This window comes from Rhododendron vialii, chromosome 2a, assembly GCF_030253575.1.
Source record: "Rhododendron vialii isolate Sample 1 chromosome 2a, ASM3025357v1".
NCBI classification, from domain to species: Eukaryota; Viridiplantae; Streptophyta; class Magnoliopsida; order Ericales; family Ericaceae; genus Rhododendron; species Rhododendron vialii.
In genome coordinates, this window is record NC_080558.1 from 23379537 (window position 1) to 23400499 (window position 20963).

The window sequence follows — 20963 nt, forward strand, 5'->3', positions numbered from 1 at the left end:
CGGGCGGGAACATCCCAAGAACCTTGTAAGCCCAAAGCTGCAAATTTCATAATTCAGGTCGAATCAATCTCAAATGCATAATTCAAGTCAAAAAGCAGTCGAAAGCAATTCAAAAGCAATAAATCAAAATCATACCTCGAACACTCGCCAGTACCCTCCAACTGTGTCTCCGACCCCGCGAGAAACAGCTCCAAGGAGACAGTAGAGCGTGCACAGAGCAGCACCTCCCCAGTCAAAGCGCCCCGCCTGTCCCAGGTCCACCAAACCCGCTAGGTAGCACAGGTGCACCCGACTACGCCTGTTCGGGAACAGAGAAGCCCCGAACAAGTATAACAGGTACGTCGGGCCATCTGGGCCGCCTTCTCGTCAGTCGCGGGCTTGTGGTCTCAGTACTCCACGAACTGCCCGTAAGCTGCCATCCCTCCGCTGTGGCGTGGCACGCGCCGAAGGAACCACCTCAGAGCTGCGTCGTCCAGCACCAGACTCGAGTCGTAGGGGATCGGGTCTCCGCCAACCCTGAGCCCTGTGATCGCCGCGAAGTCGAGGGGCGTCATCGTCATCTCCCCGAACTGGAAGTGGAAGGTGTTGGTGGTGTCCCACCACCTCTCCACCAGCGCTGTAAGCACAACCCGATCCACCCTCACCACCGTCAGCAGCTGTACGAAGGGTCCGAACCCTGCTGCCTCCACCAGTGCTCGCACCCTCTAAGGGAAGGCCCTGAAGTGCGCCAGTGAGCTGGCTGAGCCCCCGTGGCCGTACACGTCCATCGTGCGCTGTTTCAACAAAGCAAGAAATAGCATTAGATCTCAAAGCAGGAAATAAAAGTCGAAGTAAATTGCGAAATTCGACAAAAGATAGTGATCAGAGGCTCACCGTAGTCCACCCAAAGGAGATTTGTGAAGCTCGATCCCGGAGGAGCATCTTCTCAGGATAGTCGGCGCGGCCGGGGACGTAAGCTGCATCCCCACAGGCTCAAAGAAGTGCAGTCAAGGAGCATAAGTAGCCGGAGTGAACTCGGGCTGCTCCCTCGCCAAGTAGGTTCGCCGCTCCTCCAAGTAGGCTTTCGCCTCGTCTACCGCGGTAACCCGCACCTCAGCAGCCGCTTCGGCATCCACCCTATCCCCTCCTAACTCTTTCGCCTCCGGTACAACCACCTCCTGGGCATCCGAGCCCGCTCCGCTCAGCAGAGCCCCCAAAAGCGACGCCGAAGCCCGGTCCTCAGGCGTGCTAGCATCCCTCAGCACCGCGGCGACCGCGGAGTCGAGACCGAGCACGTCCAAGACACCCCGAGGCTCCACGCCCTATAAGAAGTCCCCGTCCACGAAGGGAACAGGGCGTGAGGACCCAATCCCGCTATCCCCACTCCTCGGCTCCAATGCCGTCGCCGTCCTCAGCATCGCCGTCTCGCTGAACTGCCCAACGATAACCTCCTCGCCCCCAAGGTCAGCTGGTCCCCCGTCACTCGCCCGCTCGGAAGCCACAAGCAACTCCTCCACGGTAGGGGTGAGAGGCCTGTCCGAACCTCCGTCCCCGCTACCGGAACCCCCTGCTACTGCCACCTCTGCACCACCACCGACGATGGCCGCAGCTCCCTGGTCACCAGCGGCCGCCACCACCGGGGCACCGACTGTAGCATCCCCGCCGCTGGGCTCCGCCCCTGGACCGCCACCTTCCCCCTCGGCTGCCACCACTGTGGCACCAACCCCGATCTCCTGACCGGCGGCCTCTGTCCCTTTGCCACCGCCGACCACCATGTCTTCGTTCCCCCTTGCCATTGCAGGATCAAGAGAGAGAGAGAGTCGTGAGTGAGAGGGCTAAGAGAGTCGAGAGAGTGAGAGGGCTGAGAGAGTCATGAGTGAGAGGGCTGAGAGAGTCGAGAGAGTGAGAGAGCAAAAGGTTTAAGAGAGGATCGAGAGTGAGAGGGTGAGAGCAGTCGAGAAGGTAAGAGCGGCCGTCGGTCTGGTTCTCGAGCGCTCGAGAACCAGAGTTTTAACCCCCAAATCAAAGAAGAAGATGAAGGGTCGGTGGTCCCCAGCGACGGTCTCGAGAGCTCGAGACCATTCCCAAGCGCTCGGGAGTGAGTCATCAGTGCTTGACTCTTTTGGTTACCCTTCGTAAGCTCATGCACAACACTTTGATTAATGATCATTGTCCTTCAAGAAATTTTTGCAAAATCAATCTCAGTCCTGTTTAAATCCGAGTCGAGACAGAGCAATCGATGGCGGATTTTGTTTCGTGATCCATTCTGAATCATCCTATTTTACCCAAAAGGTTCTGCTTAGTGGTCGATAAAATTTTTTTTCCTGCAATTGTCAATGTACTCGCAAGAAGTTTTACCCAGCGCGTGATACTTCTTTCATCATTTTTTCCACCGAATAGAGTAATGGATGGGCCCCAGTTCTTGTCTTTATCATTGTCGAGGCATTTGTCGATCTCTTTCCAAATGCATGCATCACACGTGTTTGCATTTGCCCCAAAGAACTATGCTGGTTTGATCCCTACAAATAGGGTACGTAGGCAGTCTGAAAAGACACGACCCTCATGCATTGAGTGCTTATATACTTTTTTGCATTTGATTCATAAATTGAGGATTTGATTTGGCTCGAATTGGGTTGTCTCGATCTTTGGGCGACACTCGCATCCAAACATATTCCAAGCGCCGTCCAAAGAGGGGCAACTGTAGACACCCCAATTTGGACTTGTCTTTCCTTAATTTGTGGCTCTGAGACTCCCCAATGATGAATATGGATCAAAACAAGCCATGTACCAATTGGGACGTTGCTCCTTAAAGGATTTAAAAAGGAAATGGTCAAAATCATTCCCAAGCGCTTGGAAGCTGTCCCAAGCGCTCCAAACTATTTTCCAAAAACCACTGGCACTGGCTCACTCTCGAGCGCTCGAGAATAAAGTCCCAAGCGCTCGACACCACTCCCGAGCGCTCGAGACCACTCCCGAGCGCTCGAGATCTCTCCCAGTGCCCAATGGGTGAAAAAGATTCCCACTATCCATGCAAGCCATCATTGCATTCCCTTTGAACCGGCTGAGGTGAGTCAACACTCAGCCTCAGTCAGAGAGGATATCAGCTGAAGATTTCTTTCTTTAAAAAAAAAAGGTTTATTTCAAAATCATTTCATTTTTTTCAAAACCATGGGTTATATGCTCTATATATATACCTGGTTCTTCTGCTGAAGAAGGGAGACGAAAATGCTCTCTCTCTCTCTAAACCCCTCCTCTTTTCTCTCTCTTGTTCAAGGGAAAAGGCTTTCAAACTCAAACTTCTTTCCCAACTTCAAAGGTTTTTTTTTAAAAAAATCATCAAGGAAAAGGGCAAGAAATCCAGAACACTCTTAGCTTCTGATCTCTTGTCTTTTTCACTCAACATTCACCTTTCACAACCATCCAAGGAGCAAAGTGTCAAGCAAAGGTAGAAATATTTCTATCCTTGGTTCAAATCAAGAGGCTGTTCTCCTTCCTGAGGGGGGTCTCTTAGCCTGTCCCAGCCCTTAATGCTGGGTGCATGGTTGGGAGACCTTAGTGAAAAATCAAGAGCAAAGAATCCATGAATAATGTTTTTCCAAAACCTCTACTGGAAGCACTCTCGAGCGCTCGAGAGTTCTCCAGAGCGCTCGGGACTGTTTCCAGTCCCATGCATGGCATTTTGGTAAGCAGCAGGTTGGGGGTGAAGTGCACTTTTAAATAAAATGGTTTTACTCTGGCATGCAGACACAGAAGATCATTTTTTCTTCTAAAACAGAAATGTTTCTTATGAATCTCAAGTAAGAACAAAGTTTTCCTAAGTTAAAAATAAGATCTTCTCTTGTTAAAAATTTAGATAAGGGTGTTTGCATGATGAAGTGGTGCCATTTTCTATTTGAGAATAAGTTGGCACGTAGCTCACTCCCAAGCGCTCAAAGATATTCCCAAGCACTCGGGAGTGCATGCATGCCATTGCATTTCACTTTTCCAGTTTTCTGTGCTTCCTGAGCTTCTGCATGCATGGATATGTAATTTGCTCTTTTAAAATTTGAGGTCCTATCTCAGTCTTTCAAGTCCTCTGCTGAGCCAGTGGTCTGCTTAATAGTATTTCATTTTGCAGTCTTTACATTATGTTTTGTCAGTACTTACAGAATGTGCAGGTGGGGTTCAGACACTCTCAAGCGCTCGAGAGGGATCTCGAGCGCTTGAGAGTGAAGCCAGTGAGCAGTGTTTCATTTCCTGTTACCTTGCTGTCTTTCATCACATAATCCCCCCCCCCCATACATGTGCACGAGCATACACTGTTACTTGGCATCCTATTTGTGGCTAACAAACTCTGCAGGATTTGGTTAGTAGAACTCCAAAGCGCTTGAGAGTACTCTTAAGCGCTCGAGAGTGAAGCCAGTAGCAGTTTATACAGCTTTGCCATCATGCATGTGTCCATCATCATTTCATCACTCCTTGTACACAAGCACCAGCATACACCTTCTATTTGCCATACCTGTGGATACCTGCTACGTGTTTAACGAAACAAAATCCATTTGTAAAATCCCACAAACGTTTAGTAGAGACCGACATCGCGCCGGGCGAGGGGGGTGCCGTAAAACCCTTCCCCTCTCGTAACATGGCTTCTGAATGCTCAAATGATCTCTGGTTTTCAATTCAAATCGATCAATTTTCAAATCGAAAACGGTTTCTCGGGTGGCGAACCACAAATCCGGGTGGCGACTCTTCAATTTTTTTTAAATTGATCAGTCGGAGCGGTATGTGTTTTTCGGGCCGCCCCGATCTCACCCGGGACTGTGGTAGCCCACAGTAGGATTTGGATAAATGAAAACATGTATTCTTTTAAGAACTCAAACACATGTAGTAGGCATTGGGAATTGATTTCCTAGATGTTTAAACTGAAGTTTTCTTGAGGAATTTGATGTATAATACATTAGCTGGTTGGAGTGGAATGATAGGATTGGAATCTACTCCTATAGTAGTTGGAAATGTGAATTTGCTGGAAAAACAAATCCTTAACTGCTGAAACTAGAAAATAGGTGTTGAACCTATGATTTCGAAGATGTGAAATATATTTTAAGTGCAAAAATTACTTCGTATGTGCTGAAATTTGATTCTATGTGTTGCCAATGAGAACCTAGTTGCAGAAAATGTGTACTTTTGGTGCAAAAACTGAGTATAGCTGCTGGAATTTGGAATTTGGAATACTTAGTTAAGGAGAGGGTATAGTGAAAATGGTTGTTGATGTTTAATTTTATGGACAGCTCTATACAAATACTCACATGTATGGATTTATGTGTTGCATGCCTGGTTTGGAAGCGGCAACGAGCACCGCGACTCCACGTAGGGAGTGAGCTCGTGTTGGTACTTTTTTTGGCTGGACCTCGAGGTGGGTGTACTTATTTGTTTGTACAGAAGATTATGGTAATGTGTAAAACTTGTGAAAAATGGTAAATGGTGATAATCATGCTTGGCTTGAAGTTATTTGCTATATAGCCTTAGTGGTGTTAAGAATATGGCCTTAGTGGCATTGTGAGTATTATAGCCTTAGTGGCAAGAATGATATTGCCTTAGTGGCGTGACAAGTATTGCCTTAGTGGCATAAAGTATATCGCCTTAGTGGCGTGATTATGAATATTGCCTTAGTGGCGTTATGAGTACTATGTTGGTGCTGAGATAGCCATGGCCAAGGGCCTATATATATATTTGTATGAGTTGCTAAAAAAAAGTGGAAAGTTATTTGCTGAGCTGAATATTGTCGCTTAATTTTCTTAAGCACTTATCATATTGCTTCTCTTATTATGGATAAGGACATTCACTGAGCATGTTGATAGCTCACACCGCCACAGTACTTTCTTTTCAGGTGCGTGACGGCACGCGGGTCCACTGCAGAGTCTATACAGGAGTTGTTGATATAGTGGTCTAGCTTTTTGACTCTTTTGGTTATGTGCCTATTTTTGGAGCCTGTATATGTTGTAAATATCTGTGAGCACGTCTTGTACGACAATTATTTCCATATATATGCAAGTTAAGTTTTTTTTTATGTGTTGGACACCTGGTTGGTGTTTTTATTTACTTTTTGAGCAGGGCCAGGCTTGTGTCCATCCCATTTGGAAAATAATTTGGCATGGTGTTATTCGGGATGGGGTGGGACATTTGACGTTACTTGTACCTAGTCAATGTTGCTCCAAGTGCTGTCAAAGGGGGGCTACTGTAAACAGCCTATTCTGGATTGTCCAGATTAGTTTACTTACGGTCTTTGATTCCCCGATGATGATTAAGGTCAAGAACATCTTGAGACTGTTGGTATGTTTGAGCTTTGAGCGTTCCGAACCTCTTTCAAACCGTCGTCGAAACTCTTTCAAACCCTTCGAACCGAAATCAAATGGCCTCAGCAAAACCCTACTGGCTTACGTTGGTGCTATCCTGGCGTGCGCTAATAAACTGCCATGTGTCAGTCATCGACCGTTGACCCAGTTTTCACTGGCGCACCCAGGTCAAACACTGGCATACGCCAGTCAAAGTCGGTCAAATCGTCACTATTCAACCACGTGCTTGAGACTTTTGCGGCCACCCAGTACGATGAACAGCCCCCTGATGATTGCAAACCTGCAGAGTCGTTCCCCTTTCTCTCCTACAACATCCATCAACTAGTCCCATGCATTTAATGCATGGGAGGCTCCCTCTCTAAACCTAACCAGCCCCAACCAGCCTGATTACCAACCTTCTCCCCTGCTTTCCTTGCCTATAAATACCCCCCTTTCATTTATATGCAAAGGTGTTCACAAGGTTACTCTCATTAAGACTCCGAGCCTCTTTTTCTCTCTATTCCTCTTGGTTTCTTGCTCTTTCTCTCTCCTTATCACTTGAAAGAGTAAGCAAGAAGCCTTTCCACACTCTCTTTGCACCTTCACATTCATCATCCATCTCTCATACTTCAAGTTCAAGGCACCAACAATCCATTAGGCACCAACAATCCATTAAGCTCCAAAACCAAAGGTATACAACCTTTTGTAAACTTTCTGTTCTGATCTCTGAAGGGGGCTGGCAGGGTCAAGGCTGGTAATCAATACCAGTCCTGGCCCTAAAGCTGGCAAGGTTTCAAGGACCGTATGTGATGATAAGTGGCGCACGCTAGTAGATTCAAACCGTACGCCAGTTATGGCAATACGCACAAGACTAGCGTAGGGATCATCTATCATCCATTTTCTGTTCATCTTTATATTTTGACACCTTACTACATGCAAATAACCAGTTTACTACGTTCTGTTTTGGTACTGCATAGATGTCCATTTGTTATTTCTGCTTTAAAAGGCCTCTGGAATCCTACTGGTCATGTTCTAGAGCCCAGATGATGCAAAGCCAAGCATTGAACAAAATGAAGTAATTGGCGTACGGTCCCTTATGACCGGTGTACTACAGTTTTGTCATGGTCCAATGGCTGACTCTTGCATGATAGCTTAGTCTTGGCCTTTGTTTATTTCTCCACACTGTTTATGGGGTGTTATGTCTAATGTTGTGGCTCAAAGCCATTTCATCTACTTGTAATTGCTTAATATATGCTTTGTGAACTGCGTGGTTTTGTCCTGGGTGTAGAGACCCATAAAATTTTTAATTATTTGAAATGTTTATTAATTGGCTAATTAGGATAATACAGTTTATTTGGTGGTTATTTGAATTAGGGATTGAAATGAGGGAATTGAAACTTGAGGGAGTGGGTGTGTGATTATAGGATATAGGAGTATATATAGGGTGGGTGTGTGTGTGTAGGAGATTATATATCTCCCATCCTCTCTCTCTCTCTCTCTCTCTCTCTCTCTACCGTCCCTCTCTCCTCCTCTCACTCAAAACCTCCTCCAAGACCCCAAGAACCTCAAAGATCAACCACCCTTCGGTCTTCCAATCGCTTTCTCGAGCTCAAAATTTCGTGGGTCAAGCTTGGAGGGAAGTTCTTGGTTGATTTCGGAGCTTTGGAAGTCTAGAAATCACTTGGACTTCAATCAATCACTTGGGTCTCGTTCAAACCACTTGAGGTAGGGATTTCTTACTCTCTTTATGTGTTTATGGGTTGATTATGTGCCTTGATCACGCCTTGATTCGTCGTTTGTTGTTGGGATTTCGTTGTTGAAAAGCTTAAAATTTACAGAAAAACTCTATGGTATTGATACCCTCAAAAGGGGTATCGATACCCCACTCTCCTCTGGACCAAACTCTGGCCAGGTATTGATACCTTGATCAAGGGTATCAATACCCCTCTTCTGTTCCAGACAGATTTGGTTCAGTTGTTTCTTCTCATGCCCGTTTGAACCCCTAACACTTCAAACACCTTTGAAATAGCTTCAAATCACTTCCAAACTTGATGGTTCGTACCTCGAAAGATGCATTGACCAATCGATCACTTTGGGCCCTCGTCGTAGCTTAGAAAAGTGTAGAATTAAATGATTAGGATACTCGTATATTATTTATGCTCTTTGTCGATTGAAATAGATGTTATGGCATGTCTCAATGAACGATATGGACTTATTAAGCGCCATGGCGTGACGTAGTGATTGGTGGATTGGTGGACGTACCACGGAGTCGTTATTAAATATCGTAAGCTAAAAGGTATGGTGTGGGCGCTTGGGTGGTCGATAGGGGTTTGTTTGGTGGTTCGGAAGAGAATATGGTAACTTGTATCTTCGTGCTTCGTCTTGATTGATCATCCTATGTTCCTTTGGTATTCGTTCTATAGATTCTCGTTTAGAACTTAGCGGTGGTGCGTCATGGGATTATTATTAGGTTCGGTACTTGACAATTGATGCCATGCAGTACAAGGAGCGAGTTGAGATAATGAGTCAAGGAACAAAACTGCAATGCAATTTGATAGGTGAACCACCTACTTAATATCAATATCTCTCTCTCATTTACATTCTTGAAATTAGAGTCTTGGAAATACATAGGATGAAAAGCGATACAAATGATGTGAAATGGATGTACGAGGTCATGAGCACCCGGAATGTACTATGGGTATGTGGGCCCTAAGACCCGAAATGTGAAATAGATGTACGGGGTCATGAGTACCCGGAACGTATTATGGGTATATGGGGCCCTAAGACCCAGAAAGTTTCTTAAGTTTACTATTGATGAGTCAATAGAAAATGAGCTACTTGGACTCACGTTGGAGATTTCTGAGAGACGTACAGAGTTCTCAAGACCCATAATGTAAGTCCTTTAATGTAAAAGCACATGAGATGGAGTTTGGTCAATAAGGACACATAGAAGATGGTAATTGATTAATTAATGACAAGTGAAGTGCCCCTCGAGTCTTGAGTTCCCTCCATGAAGTTGCGTTAGTTACATTCTCCTTCGTTGTCTCAGACTTCATTCTTTTATGTTCAAATCTTCTCATTTGCATATAAAGTTTGTAGAGATTTTCCTATTGGGCTAGTGTAGCTCAACCTATCATTTTCAAGTGTATCTCAAGGACCTTGACGCGGAGTGCATGGTGTGCATGCTTGTTCTCATCTCTTTTGAAAGCCGCCCAAAAAGTGATTTCATCGTCTTTTGTATGATCTCTTGGAAAGATGAAATTGTAAATTCATTTGAAGCCTTTTAAATTTCAGATATTATGTAACCTCTAGATTTACCGTCTTTGACTAACTATGGAATTTAGGCCGTAGTACCATTGTTGTAAATCTTTAAACTTGGAGACTTGGTTTATAAGTGGTTAATTGGAAACTCTCTTTTGGGTATTATCTATACTATGCGAGGATCATTTTCATGAAATGGATTATTTATTTATGTTGAAAATTGAGGGCGTGACATGGGTGTGCATTGGTCCTTTCCAGAGCCCAGAGGGTTGAGAATAGAACCAGTGTGTTCTAGTTTACCTAAATGCTCACAGATGCTTGTTCTCAATCTATTATTCATTGTTTCAATAAATCATCCATCATTTTGTCACATAAATGCAACTTGCCACAGTTGTAATCCCCTTTTACTGTTTCCTCGCCCTAACTGGCTAAAAAATGATTAATGAGAGAAAAATGCAAATATTTTACAAAATACTCGAGTAGAGACCGATCTCCAGATTGGGCGAGAGGGGTGCCGTAAAACCCTTCCCCTCTGGTAACTTGGCTCTCGAACCTCGGATATCGAAGGTGATGACGGATCAATCTATGCCTTTTCAAAATCAAACAACGTAGCAATCGTTTCAAGTTCGGTTCCTTGGGTGATTCACCGCAAAACCTGAGTGGCGACTCTGAATTGTAGCGTTTCGCCTCGCTTTTCCAAAAAGGGCGCACCCGATTTTATACACAAAAATAAAATTTTTGGACATTTGGAGTGAAAGGAATTTGCAACCTTCTGATAGAAGTCCATGGTTACCACTACTCTAAGATCTCAAATGCTGTTAGTGCCATTGTGTCTTGGAGAATCGAGATATCAGACCATATCCTGATTTTGCAATTCGTGTAATGTGCCTTGTAATTAGGGTTGCAAACGAACCAAACTGCTTGTAAGTAACTCGTGGCTTGGCTTGTTAAGGCTCAATTCGGCTCAACTCGTTTGGTAATCAACCATCAAAAGCTTAGCTTGTTTGTATAGGCTCAACTCGTTACTCGTTTAAAGAGGCTACACAAATAAATTAACCAGGCCAAGCTCGAGCTTGAGCTCGAATTTTAGGGTCATTTACTTAACGCTTTTCTCTCTCTCTAGTTTTCTAGCCGCAGTGGGTGGGTGCCGCCTCTCTCTCCAACTCCTCCCTCCATCTCCTCCCCTATCTTTTTGTCTCCTCCCTCTCTCTTTTTACTAGATGTTTTGGCTCCTCACCGGTCTGAAAGTTTTGAGGTTGTTGAGTTTTTCGGCATCGAGGTTTCAGCTGACGGCTTGTTGGGCAATAAGGTGGAGATCATGTATAGATAGGTCTTTGTTTTTGTTTTTGTTTTTTTGCTGTTTTTATTGTGGTTTTTGGCTTGTTTTCCATGCCAGCTGTGTCTTCTGGGTTGGTCTTCCCAATCTGGTGTTCAGGCGGTGGTGGGTAACTAATCTGTTTGTTTTTTGTTGTGCGTCTGTGGTCCTAGAGTGTTATCCAGTCTCGTCGTGGTCGCGCCAGTGTTCATTGTGACAGTAGGGGCTTGCACCGAAGTGGCGTCCATGCCATTGCTCGTGTCAGTGAGGACTCATCTGTCGACATTTACTCGTCGGTGTTTTGTGCCCTTTTGACAGGGGCGTGTGGTAGGTCGTTTTTTACACAAAAAATAATTAATTAAAATTGAGCGAAAACCTCAATTCAAATAGAATAGTGGTTTAAGTATAGGTATCGTACCACAGAGATCAAGAGGCTAAGTTATTTATTTCTAAAATTGATTCTTAATTCAATTCAAGAAAGAGTGATTGGAGTTTTGTTAACTAAAATTATCGAAGTAATTAAAAACAAGAGAGATGTTGAATTCAAATATGGAAAAAGGTCTTAGGGTTTTGAATCCATCCTAATATCGTAACCACGCGATTATGTTAATTTAAGAAACCAACGACTAAAATGACATTGATTCACTAAAAGCTACAAGCCCTAATGATATCGCCAAGAAAATTGCATGTGATTGAAAACTGGACATAATTTATCTTCGGTTGGCACAAATCGTCTTTGATTCTATAACTAATTAATCTGGGGCACAATTCGTCTTTCCTAGGCATAGATTATTCTAATTATAAATTTCATGCACAAAGAATATCGTTGTACAACTATGTATTTGCAATCACAGAAAACAAATACATAATACTAGATTGGAAGAATAAGAGTGAATCATAAAAACAAGTCTTGGAGTTATACAACCGTCGTTTCGATAATCGAATCCCAAACTTAACATAAAAACATAATTACTTGGTTAGGGTTTCATCACACCCTAAGAGAGATGATTAGTTGCCCATGGAAAGGAGAGAATTGAACAGTCTTAGTTTAATCTCCATGTTTGAGAACACCAACTTCGTTTCGTCAATTCTTTTCTGCCTTTTCCACCTCTTTCCCAAGCTGCCGAAATCAACAGTATAATTGGTCTTATATAGGAGTAGGGTTTTAATCCCCTAATAACATAAAATGCCCTTGAACTTCACATTATAAGACATTAGCCATTCAACTTCGAATGACTTTGCATTTTGATCCAAAACTTTCATAAATTCTTCTTTTTATCTAAATTATTGGAAACCGAGCTCGAGCAACCTATAAATAGAAAAAATAACAAAATAATTATAAAGTAACAAGAATAAATGACTAATAAATGTAGTTTGGAGGGCCAAAATATGTGTATTTTGGCATTTATCAGCCTGCCAGCAATTGGCTTTGTGGATAGCATCTCCACGGTTGGGATTTCCATCGGCTTTCGTTCTAGGCTCTGTTATGGTTCTACGCCTCCCTAAGGCAACTTAGTGTCTGGATTTTTAACCCCACTCGTTGCCAAATTTTAATTGTCGATTGTGGTGAGAGCTCAAGACTTGCGTTTAGGATTTAGACATTAGCTTGTCTCTTACTTCGGGCTTGGTTGTAGGTCCTTATGTCTGTTTTTAAATAGAAATATTTGTAAGTGCTAGATGACTTTTATTTAATGCAATTTGTGCTTCTGATAAAAAGAAGAAGAAGAAGAAGAATAGAATGAATATTTGAAAAGGGTGATTCAACCATACTTTACTTGAGGATCAAAAAAAAAAAACCATACTTTACTTGGATACCCATAAAAAATAGTACTCAGAATGGCATTCGCAATTCTTTTGTTGCACAGATGCAGAAGATTTCATAAGATCAAAAATAAATGTGTCCCAAGGGGTTAAAGAGATGAAGATTTAAACCAAGATGTTACACTAGACTATTTTCTTGAAATAGTATTGGCAACTCTTTCGTGGCACTTGAAATGGAATTTGCAACTTTTTCGTTGCACAAATGCAAAAAATTTCACAAAATAAAAAATGTGCTCGGAGGTTAAACATATGACAATCGAGTTGGGGGTTATATACTCCTCATTAAATAATGAACGTAACATATTCTTGGGAGTTCGGAGTTGTTAGTTAAAAATGCATACAATTGATCCTTTTTTCATTCCCATTGGACTTGCTCTAAGAGTATTTTATGGACGACTGAGCAATAGTTTGGCTTAATAATCCTCTTGGAGTATTGTTATTATTTTGGGAACTTAAATAGGGGTCCTATCCTATATAAATTCTTAAGTCTCCATCCTAATGGGTTCTAAAACTTTTCTTTACATCCTCAAATTCAAATAAATCCTAAATTACCCTTTCTCTCTCCCGATCTTTTCTAATTATCCCAGTTCTCTCTCCAATTTTTTAAATCTTTCTCTCACCTAATCTTTTTTAATTATTTCTCTCTCCTAATCTTCTCTATCATATTTTCATTACCCTAAGAATCTCAAAACAAAATTTAAACATAAATACAAAATCATAAAACTATCAAACTATAAATAAAAAAAAGAATTAACTTGTTGAATACAAATACGGCAATTTGTTGAATGTAACGAATTTAGAAATTATGATACAATTGTTATATATTCAATAAATTTACAATAACGCAGCAACATGAAATTTATCGAATATGATAATTTTAGTGTATATGATGAATTTATGGATTCTAATAAGATTGTTATAAGTTTATTTTGCATTTATTGGAAATTTTGTCGCATCCAATTGTGGGCACACGCCCTGAAAATTGATCTTGATAAGCGGGTGCACCCATTTTTAGAGCGCGGCAAAACACGCAATCCAGAGTCACCACTTGGGTTTGAAGGTCTGCCACCCAAGGAACTGAACTTGAAACGTTTTCCCGCATTGTTTGATTTGAAAAAGGCTTGTAGACTGGTCCGTCGTCACCTTGATATCTGAGCTTCGAGAGCCAGGTTATGAGAGAGAAAAGGTTTTAAGGTACTCCTCTTGCCCAATCCGGAGATCGGCCTCTACTCGGGCATTTGTAAAATGTTCATGATTCTTTCTCATTAATCAACTTTTAGCCAATTAGGGCAGGGGAATAGTTTAAGGGGATTAAAACTGTAACAAATTTGCAGGATGTGATAGATGGCATGCTTGCTTATTGAAACAATTAGTATAGGATGAAACAGGTTCCTGTGGGAGTTTAAACAGACTGGAAGGCCACGGTTTTGGAAAGCCGTGTGTAGGAGGAAACCAGCATGCACTGATCAACTCACTGCATGTTGATCTAACCTGCGCACGCTACACCACGACTCGCGCGCGCCAGTAGGTTCAAACCCACAGCTCTTATTTTCAATCCTCTGGCACTAGAAATGACTAGTGCATACCCAGGACAAACCACGCAGTTTATAAGCAGTTAATATACAGTTATGGACAGTTTGAATGGGCTACAAAGCCACCAAATGAATAAAACACCCCATAAATAGTGTGGGGATAAAAAACAGAGGCCAAAGCCTAGTTACCCATGCAAAAGCCAGCCACTAGTTGAGACTAGACCTGCGCGCGCAAGTAGACTATTGTTGCGCGCATGTTTGAGTCAACAAACCAGTGCATGGTCTACATGTTTCTGGATTTTGGGACATGTCTAGAAAGACCCCAATGGTAATCCATAATAGCAGATATGCTTGTTGAAATAAAACTAACAATTTTAACAAAGAAAAGTAGTAAACTGATTTTTAGCAAGCTTGTAGTGGTGTGTATACAAAAGAGAGCATAAAACAACAAGACCCTAGGCCCCACACAAGATCTGCACGCACAGCCACAGAGTGGCGCACACGTGCTATGGACCGGCGCGCACTGGTCCTTGCCACTACGGTTTTTGAAACTTTGCTAGCTTTAGGGCCAGGTGCTTCGATATAATGGAATAACATCCTAAGCGTAGGGTTTAATACGTCGAGATAAGCATAATAATTCGGAAGATCAGGTATCGTACCCAAGGGAATATTTGTTATGGCACGGATGGATTTCTAGATATAAGCAAGGTTTTCGGCCTTTAGACAGCCAACTTTGTTTTACTTTAAGTAGTAAAAAAATAAACGGCTAAATTGAACGAAGATTAAACTAATATAAAACAGAAGGCTAGGTATAGGAGATCCTAACACCCACGACTCAAGTCAAATCACTCTTTTCATCCTATTACTCGATTTGAGATACACAACTAAGGTTCTCATCCCGGAAGAAATGTGGTTCGAATACCGAGAGAGTTCTAGAATTCACTTGGCAAACGCCTCGAGTGACAGAGCTCCAAGCATCATGTGTGGCAAGCAACACGCTCTTGACTACACATAATCAAGGAGGTTAACACCTCAGCAATTTAACAAACTAACCCGAACTAATTTGATTTTCGAACCAAAGATTGAAACTTTATGATGAGAAAAATAATATAAACTCAAGCCATGAGATGCCAATCACCCCGTGACCAAGCCTTATAAACTACTCACTCATATCTAAAGAGATAGAAGTAAGGCAAAATCTAGTAAACATATTTAATCAACAAAACTTGAAATAAACTTGAGATTATGATTGATCGAGAGCATAGCTACAACTTTAATGAAGAACAAAATAACAAACTACAAATATCTAAGGTAAAAAATGCTAGATTTAAGCAAAAACACTAAGAACAATGAAGGAAGCAACAAGAAAAGAAATCCTAGTCTAGATCTAGAAATGCAATAAAATCTAGTTGTTTTGATTTGTGACATCACAGTGAATTTATATCGCGCCCCATTTTTGTACAAAATATCCCTAAAGATGCCCTAAAAATTCTGCTCCGAAGGCCCTCGGTACCGATACATCTGCTGACTTGGTATCAATAGCGAGCTCATCAAACTAATTCTTCTAACCCTCTCGGTATCGATACCTTTGCTGAGTTAGTATCGGTACTGAAGCCTTTAGCTGCGTCCTTATACCTCTGCTGACTTGGTATCGGTACTGAAGCCTTTAGCTCCAGTATTTGCTCTTCGGTTCTCTTCTTTGCCTTCCATGTCGTCAGGTCACCTCCGGATCTTCCTGGCTTTAGCTTTTGGGGCTTGGCTGCCCTCGAGGGTCATCCACGGCATTAAAAATAACTTTTTTGCACATTTTCCTGAAATATCTTAAAAAAACCTTATATACAAAAGTAAATAAAACAACTAATTTAGTGATGAAATTAACTAAACTAAAGACTTAGCGCACCCTTAATGGCATTATCGGGTGCTTATCACCAGGACTTGGTATTGATTACCAGCCTTAACCATGCCAGCCCCCCTCAGGGATCAAAACAGAATGTAGTTCAAATGTTTTATACCTTTGGTTTTAGGGTTTGAATGGAATGATTGAGCTTGAAAGGTTATTTGATGGATGGATGTGTGTTGCTAGTGAGTGAAAGTTGTAAGGGGAAAAAATCCGCTTATTATTCTTTAAACATCTCCTAAGATCAACGTGCTTGCCTTCTTGCCGGAACCCTAATTCGTCGTCGGAACCCTAATCTACAAAACAGACAAGGGGTGAGTGCACCTTTGCCTCTCGTGGCAAAGGCCCTCCGATGCTTAAGTTAGTATCACGTACTTGCAGAGAAACCCTAATTATCAGTAGGAAATATCGAATAATGCAACGTATTGCGTACCTCGCTTCATGGGTGCTACTTCTTATTTATAGATGTAGACTTACTTGTCCTCCAAGTCTCCTTTTCTGCCTAAGATTCCAACATCATTAGGAACCCTGGCCCATATGGAATTCCCTCCCATATGGTAACTCAATTATAATCCCTTTATTCATGGGACACTTGCCTATCACGTAGGATTTCCTTTCTAGAACCTCCCATAGGCAAGTGTCCCATGAATAAAGGGATTATAATTGAGTTACCATATGGGAGGGAATTCCATATGGGCCAGGGTTCCTAATGATGTTGGAATCTTAGGCAGAAAAGGAGACTTGGAGGACAAGTAAGTCTACATCTATAAATAAGAAGTAACACCCATGAAGCGAGGTACGTAATACGTTGCATTATTCGATATTTCCTACTGATAATTAGGGTTTCTCTGCAAGTACGTGATACTAACTTAAGCATCGGAGGGCCTTTGCCACGAGAGGCAAAGGTGCACTCACCCCTTGTCTGTTTTGTAGATTAGGGTTCCGACGACGAATTAGGGTTCCGGCAAGAAGGCATGCACGTTGATCTTAGGAGATGTTGAAAGAATAATAAGCGGATTTTTTCCCCTTACAATTGGCGCCGTCTGTGGGAAACGGAGTAATTCTCTGAGATCAACAATGTTTTCTTGAAGCGTAAAGACTCCACGAATGGAGGATGATCCAAGAGGGAAAAGGAGAGGACACATTTTTCTGGTGCTCCGAAGAAAGCACTTAGTAGGGCTATGAGCAAGTCCTTCAGTATTGTATGCTCCTAGGATTGGGGGAGCACATCAAGATGCTGAGATGGAAGTCAAAGCAGTCCAAATTGCCAAGGTGATTGCGAAGAGCGATCTGAACTTGTTAGTCAGCCACAAAGGCGTATTAGAATTTGCTAGGCGATTGTGCAGAGCAATCCAAATTTGCTAGACAATCGCGAAGAGCAACCTGTACCTGTTAGGCGTCCACATAAAGCAGTTTGAATCTGCTAGGCAATCTTAAGGAGCAGTCTGAATCTGCTCGGCATCAGCACAACGCAGTTTGAATTTGCTAGGTGATCGCGCAAAGCAGTTCAAATCTGCAAGGCAATCGTAAGTAGCAGTTTGAATCTGCTCGGCATCAGCGCAGTGCAGTTTGAATCTGCTAGGCAATAGCGCTGTCTGAATCTGCTAGGCAGTCTTAAGGAGCAGTCTGAATCTGCTCGACATTAGCGCAGCGCAGTTTGAATCTGCTAGGCAACAACGCAGTCTGAACCTGCTAGGCAATCTTAAGGGGCAGTCTGAATCTCCTCGGCATCAGCACAGCGCAGTCTGAATCTGCTAGGTGATCGTGCAGAGCAGTTCAAATCTGCCAGGCAATCATAAGGAGCAGTTTGAATCTGCTCGGCATCAACACAGTGATGTCTGAATATCTGTTAATTGATTGGGTGGAACAGTCTAAATCTGCTATGCAACTGCACGGAGTTGTCTAAGTTTTTTAGGCAATCGAGTAGAGCAGTACACATTCGTTAGGTGCTCTCGAAGGCCTATCTGAATTTGTTAGATGATTAGGAAAATCGGTCTAAGTTTGTTAGGCGATCACAATGTTCTCGAGACTGCGAAGGGTCTCAAAGAAAGAATGTGATATTGAATAAATTGCTTGGTGTATGAAAAACGAGAGCAAGAAATTAAAGACTTATAGAGATGCCTACGAAAGGTGGAGAATTCAGGTAGTGCTTGAATAGGCGACGAACCGAAGATCTGAGCCCTTTACGAACAGAAACCTGGGAAGTGTACAGTTGCTGCACAACGTTGCGCTCGTAATAAACCCACGAGGGAGGAATTACGATGTAAGAAGGAATCCACTGAGCAGGATCAAGAGGAGTGAAAATTATATTTTTACAGTCCAGGATTTAGGAGCATGAATTATGATATACTCTCCTAAGGGTCTGATGCTAGAGCTGGTTGTTCAGATAAAAGCTCAGTGCTTTGAATAAATACGAAGCCTTGGTTGTCGGGCTACAAAGTGCCCAAAGTACTGAAGGCTGAGAAACATAGGAAGTTTTCACATGAGATCCCATGAATGGGAAGCTTGGTCTGAACTGGGAGAGACCATACAAGGTTACAAAGATAGCTGAGATTGAAGCTTATCGCCTCAAAGTCTCGGATGGGAATCCAATGCCAATGCCATGGAATATACAGATAAGTAGTGGAATTACTTATTGTAATTTATATTTTAGCTATGAGTTGCTATAGGAGAATTATGAATAGAATTCTGTAGAAACTATTGCTTAGTGTGATTTATTAGCTACGAGTTTCTATAGGGGAATTATGATCAGAATTCCATAGAAAGTATTTCAGCTATGAGTGGCTTTGTGACATAATTATGAAAATTTTATTTGTGTTTGGTCCTAGCGCGAATAAGCTAAGTATGGACTCAAAGTCACTTAATTTGCCTCCATACTGGGGAGCAAGGAGAGTGTGCATCCAAAAATGAAATTTGAAAACTTGTTGTTTTTCAAGTTTAAGTACGAATATGACTTAAGAAAGATACAAATGAATACGAAAAAACTCAAAACTTGGTTAAATGTGAATAAACTTAAGCCATGGCAATGAATAATGCCGAAATTCGATTGAGTACGATCAAACTCAGAAATTGGCCAAGTATGAATAAACTTAGGCCATGGCAATGAATAATGCCGAAATTTGATTGAGTACGATTAAACTCAGAATTTGGATAAGTGTGAATAAACTTAAGCCATGGCAATGAATAATGCCGAAATTCGATTGAGTACGATCAAACTAAAAAATTGGCTAAGTATGAATAAACTTAGGCCATGGCAATGAATAATGCCGAAATTTGATTGAGTACGATTAAACTCAGAATTTGGATAAGTATGAATATACTTAAGCCATGGCAATGAATGATGCCTAAATCCGATCGAGCACGATCATACTTCAAATTTGGCTAAGTATGAATAAACTTAGGCCATGGCAATGAATAATGCCGAAATTTGATTGAGTACGATTAAACTCAGAATTTGGTTAAGTGTGAATAAACTTAAGCCACGGCAATGAATAATGCCGAAATTCGATTGAGTACGATCAAACTCAGAAATTGGCTAAGTATGAATAACTTAGGCCATGGCAATGAATAATGCCGAAATTTGATTGAGTACGATTAAACTCAGAATTTGGATAAGTGTGAATAAACTTAAGCCATGGCAATGAATAATGCCGAAATTCGATTGAGTACGATCAAATTCAGAAATTGGCTATGTATGAATAAACTTAGGCCATGGCAATGAATAATGCCGAAATTTGATTGAGTACGATTAAACTCAGAATTTGGATAAGTATGAATATACTTAAGCCATGGCAATGAATGATGCCTAAATCCGATCGAGCACGATCATACTTCAAATTTGTCTAAGTATGAATAAACTTAGGCCATGGCAATGAATAATGCCGAAATTTGATTGAGTACGATTAAACTCAGAATTTGGATAAGTGTGAATAAACATAAGCCATGGCAATGAATAATGCCGAAATTCGATTGAGTACGATCAAACTCAGAAATTGGCTAAGTATGAATAACTTAGGCCATGACAATGAATAATGCCGAAATTTGATTGAGTACGATTAAACTCAGAATTTGGTTAAAGTGTGAATAAACTTAAGCCATGGCATTGAGTAATGCCCAAGTCCGATTGAGTACGATCAAACTCAAAACTTGGCTAGGTGCGAATAATCTTTGGCCATGGCAATGAGTAGTGCCAAAGATTGATTGGGTACGAACAAACTTAAAATATGGCTAAGTACGAAGACACTTAGGCTTAAGCGATAAACATTACGTGATGATGGGGAGTTACGAATAAAATTCATTTGTTATGTTTTTAAACTACAAGTTAGTTGCAAAGGTTGAATAACATTCCTTTGAGTTTGAGTTACGAATAACATTCTCTTTTTGATAATGACAATTGAGTTTGATTGTGTTAACTATGATCGAATATGGTTCCAAAAAGAAAGGAACTTTTCGTTCCCATATTGGGGAGTAGTGGTTGGGTATACCATACTATATACGAAATAATAGCTAAGTCAGAAAAACTTAGGCGCGCACGAACAAGCCCACAAATTTGCTAAGTATGAAAAACTTAGAGGTGTGAGAAACTTAGACGTGTACAAGTAAACACGCAAATTTGTTAAAGTATGAAATACTTAACTGTGTACGAATAAACACACAAGTTTGCCAAACGCTTGGGCGAGCAAGCACAGTACAAAAAGTGTGTATGAATGAACACACGAAATTGGCCAGGCACGAAGGGCCTAGGTCCATAAATAAATCTGGTAAGGATTGAGTATGGTTGAGGTGTACGAAGAAACACACAAACCCGACTAAGTACAAATGCTTAGATGTGTATGAATAAACACACG

The 20963-nt window shown here is 41.9% G+C and overlaps 1 protein-coding gene across 1 annotated transcript; it reads right to left on the reverse strand.

Moving 5' to 3' along the window:
- Positions 1 to 986: 986 nt before the first annotated feature.
- Positions 987 to 1775, reverse strand: LOC131317326 (uncharacterized). The gene is made up of 2 exons (XM_058346884.1): positions 1428 to 1775; positions 987 to 1301 (listed from the first exon to the last, which is right to left on the reverse strand). Exons 1-2 carry the CDS (start codon positions 1773 to 1775, stop codon positions 987 to 989), a joined length of 663 nt encoding a protein of 220 aa, XP_058202867.1.
- Positions 1776 to 20963: the final 19188 nt, after the last annotated feature.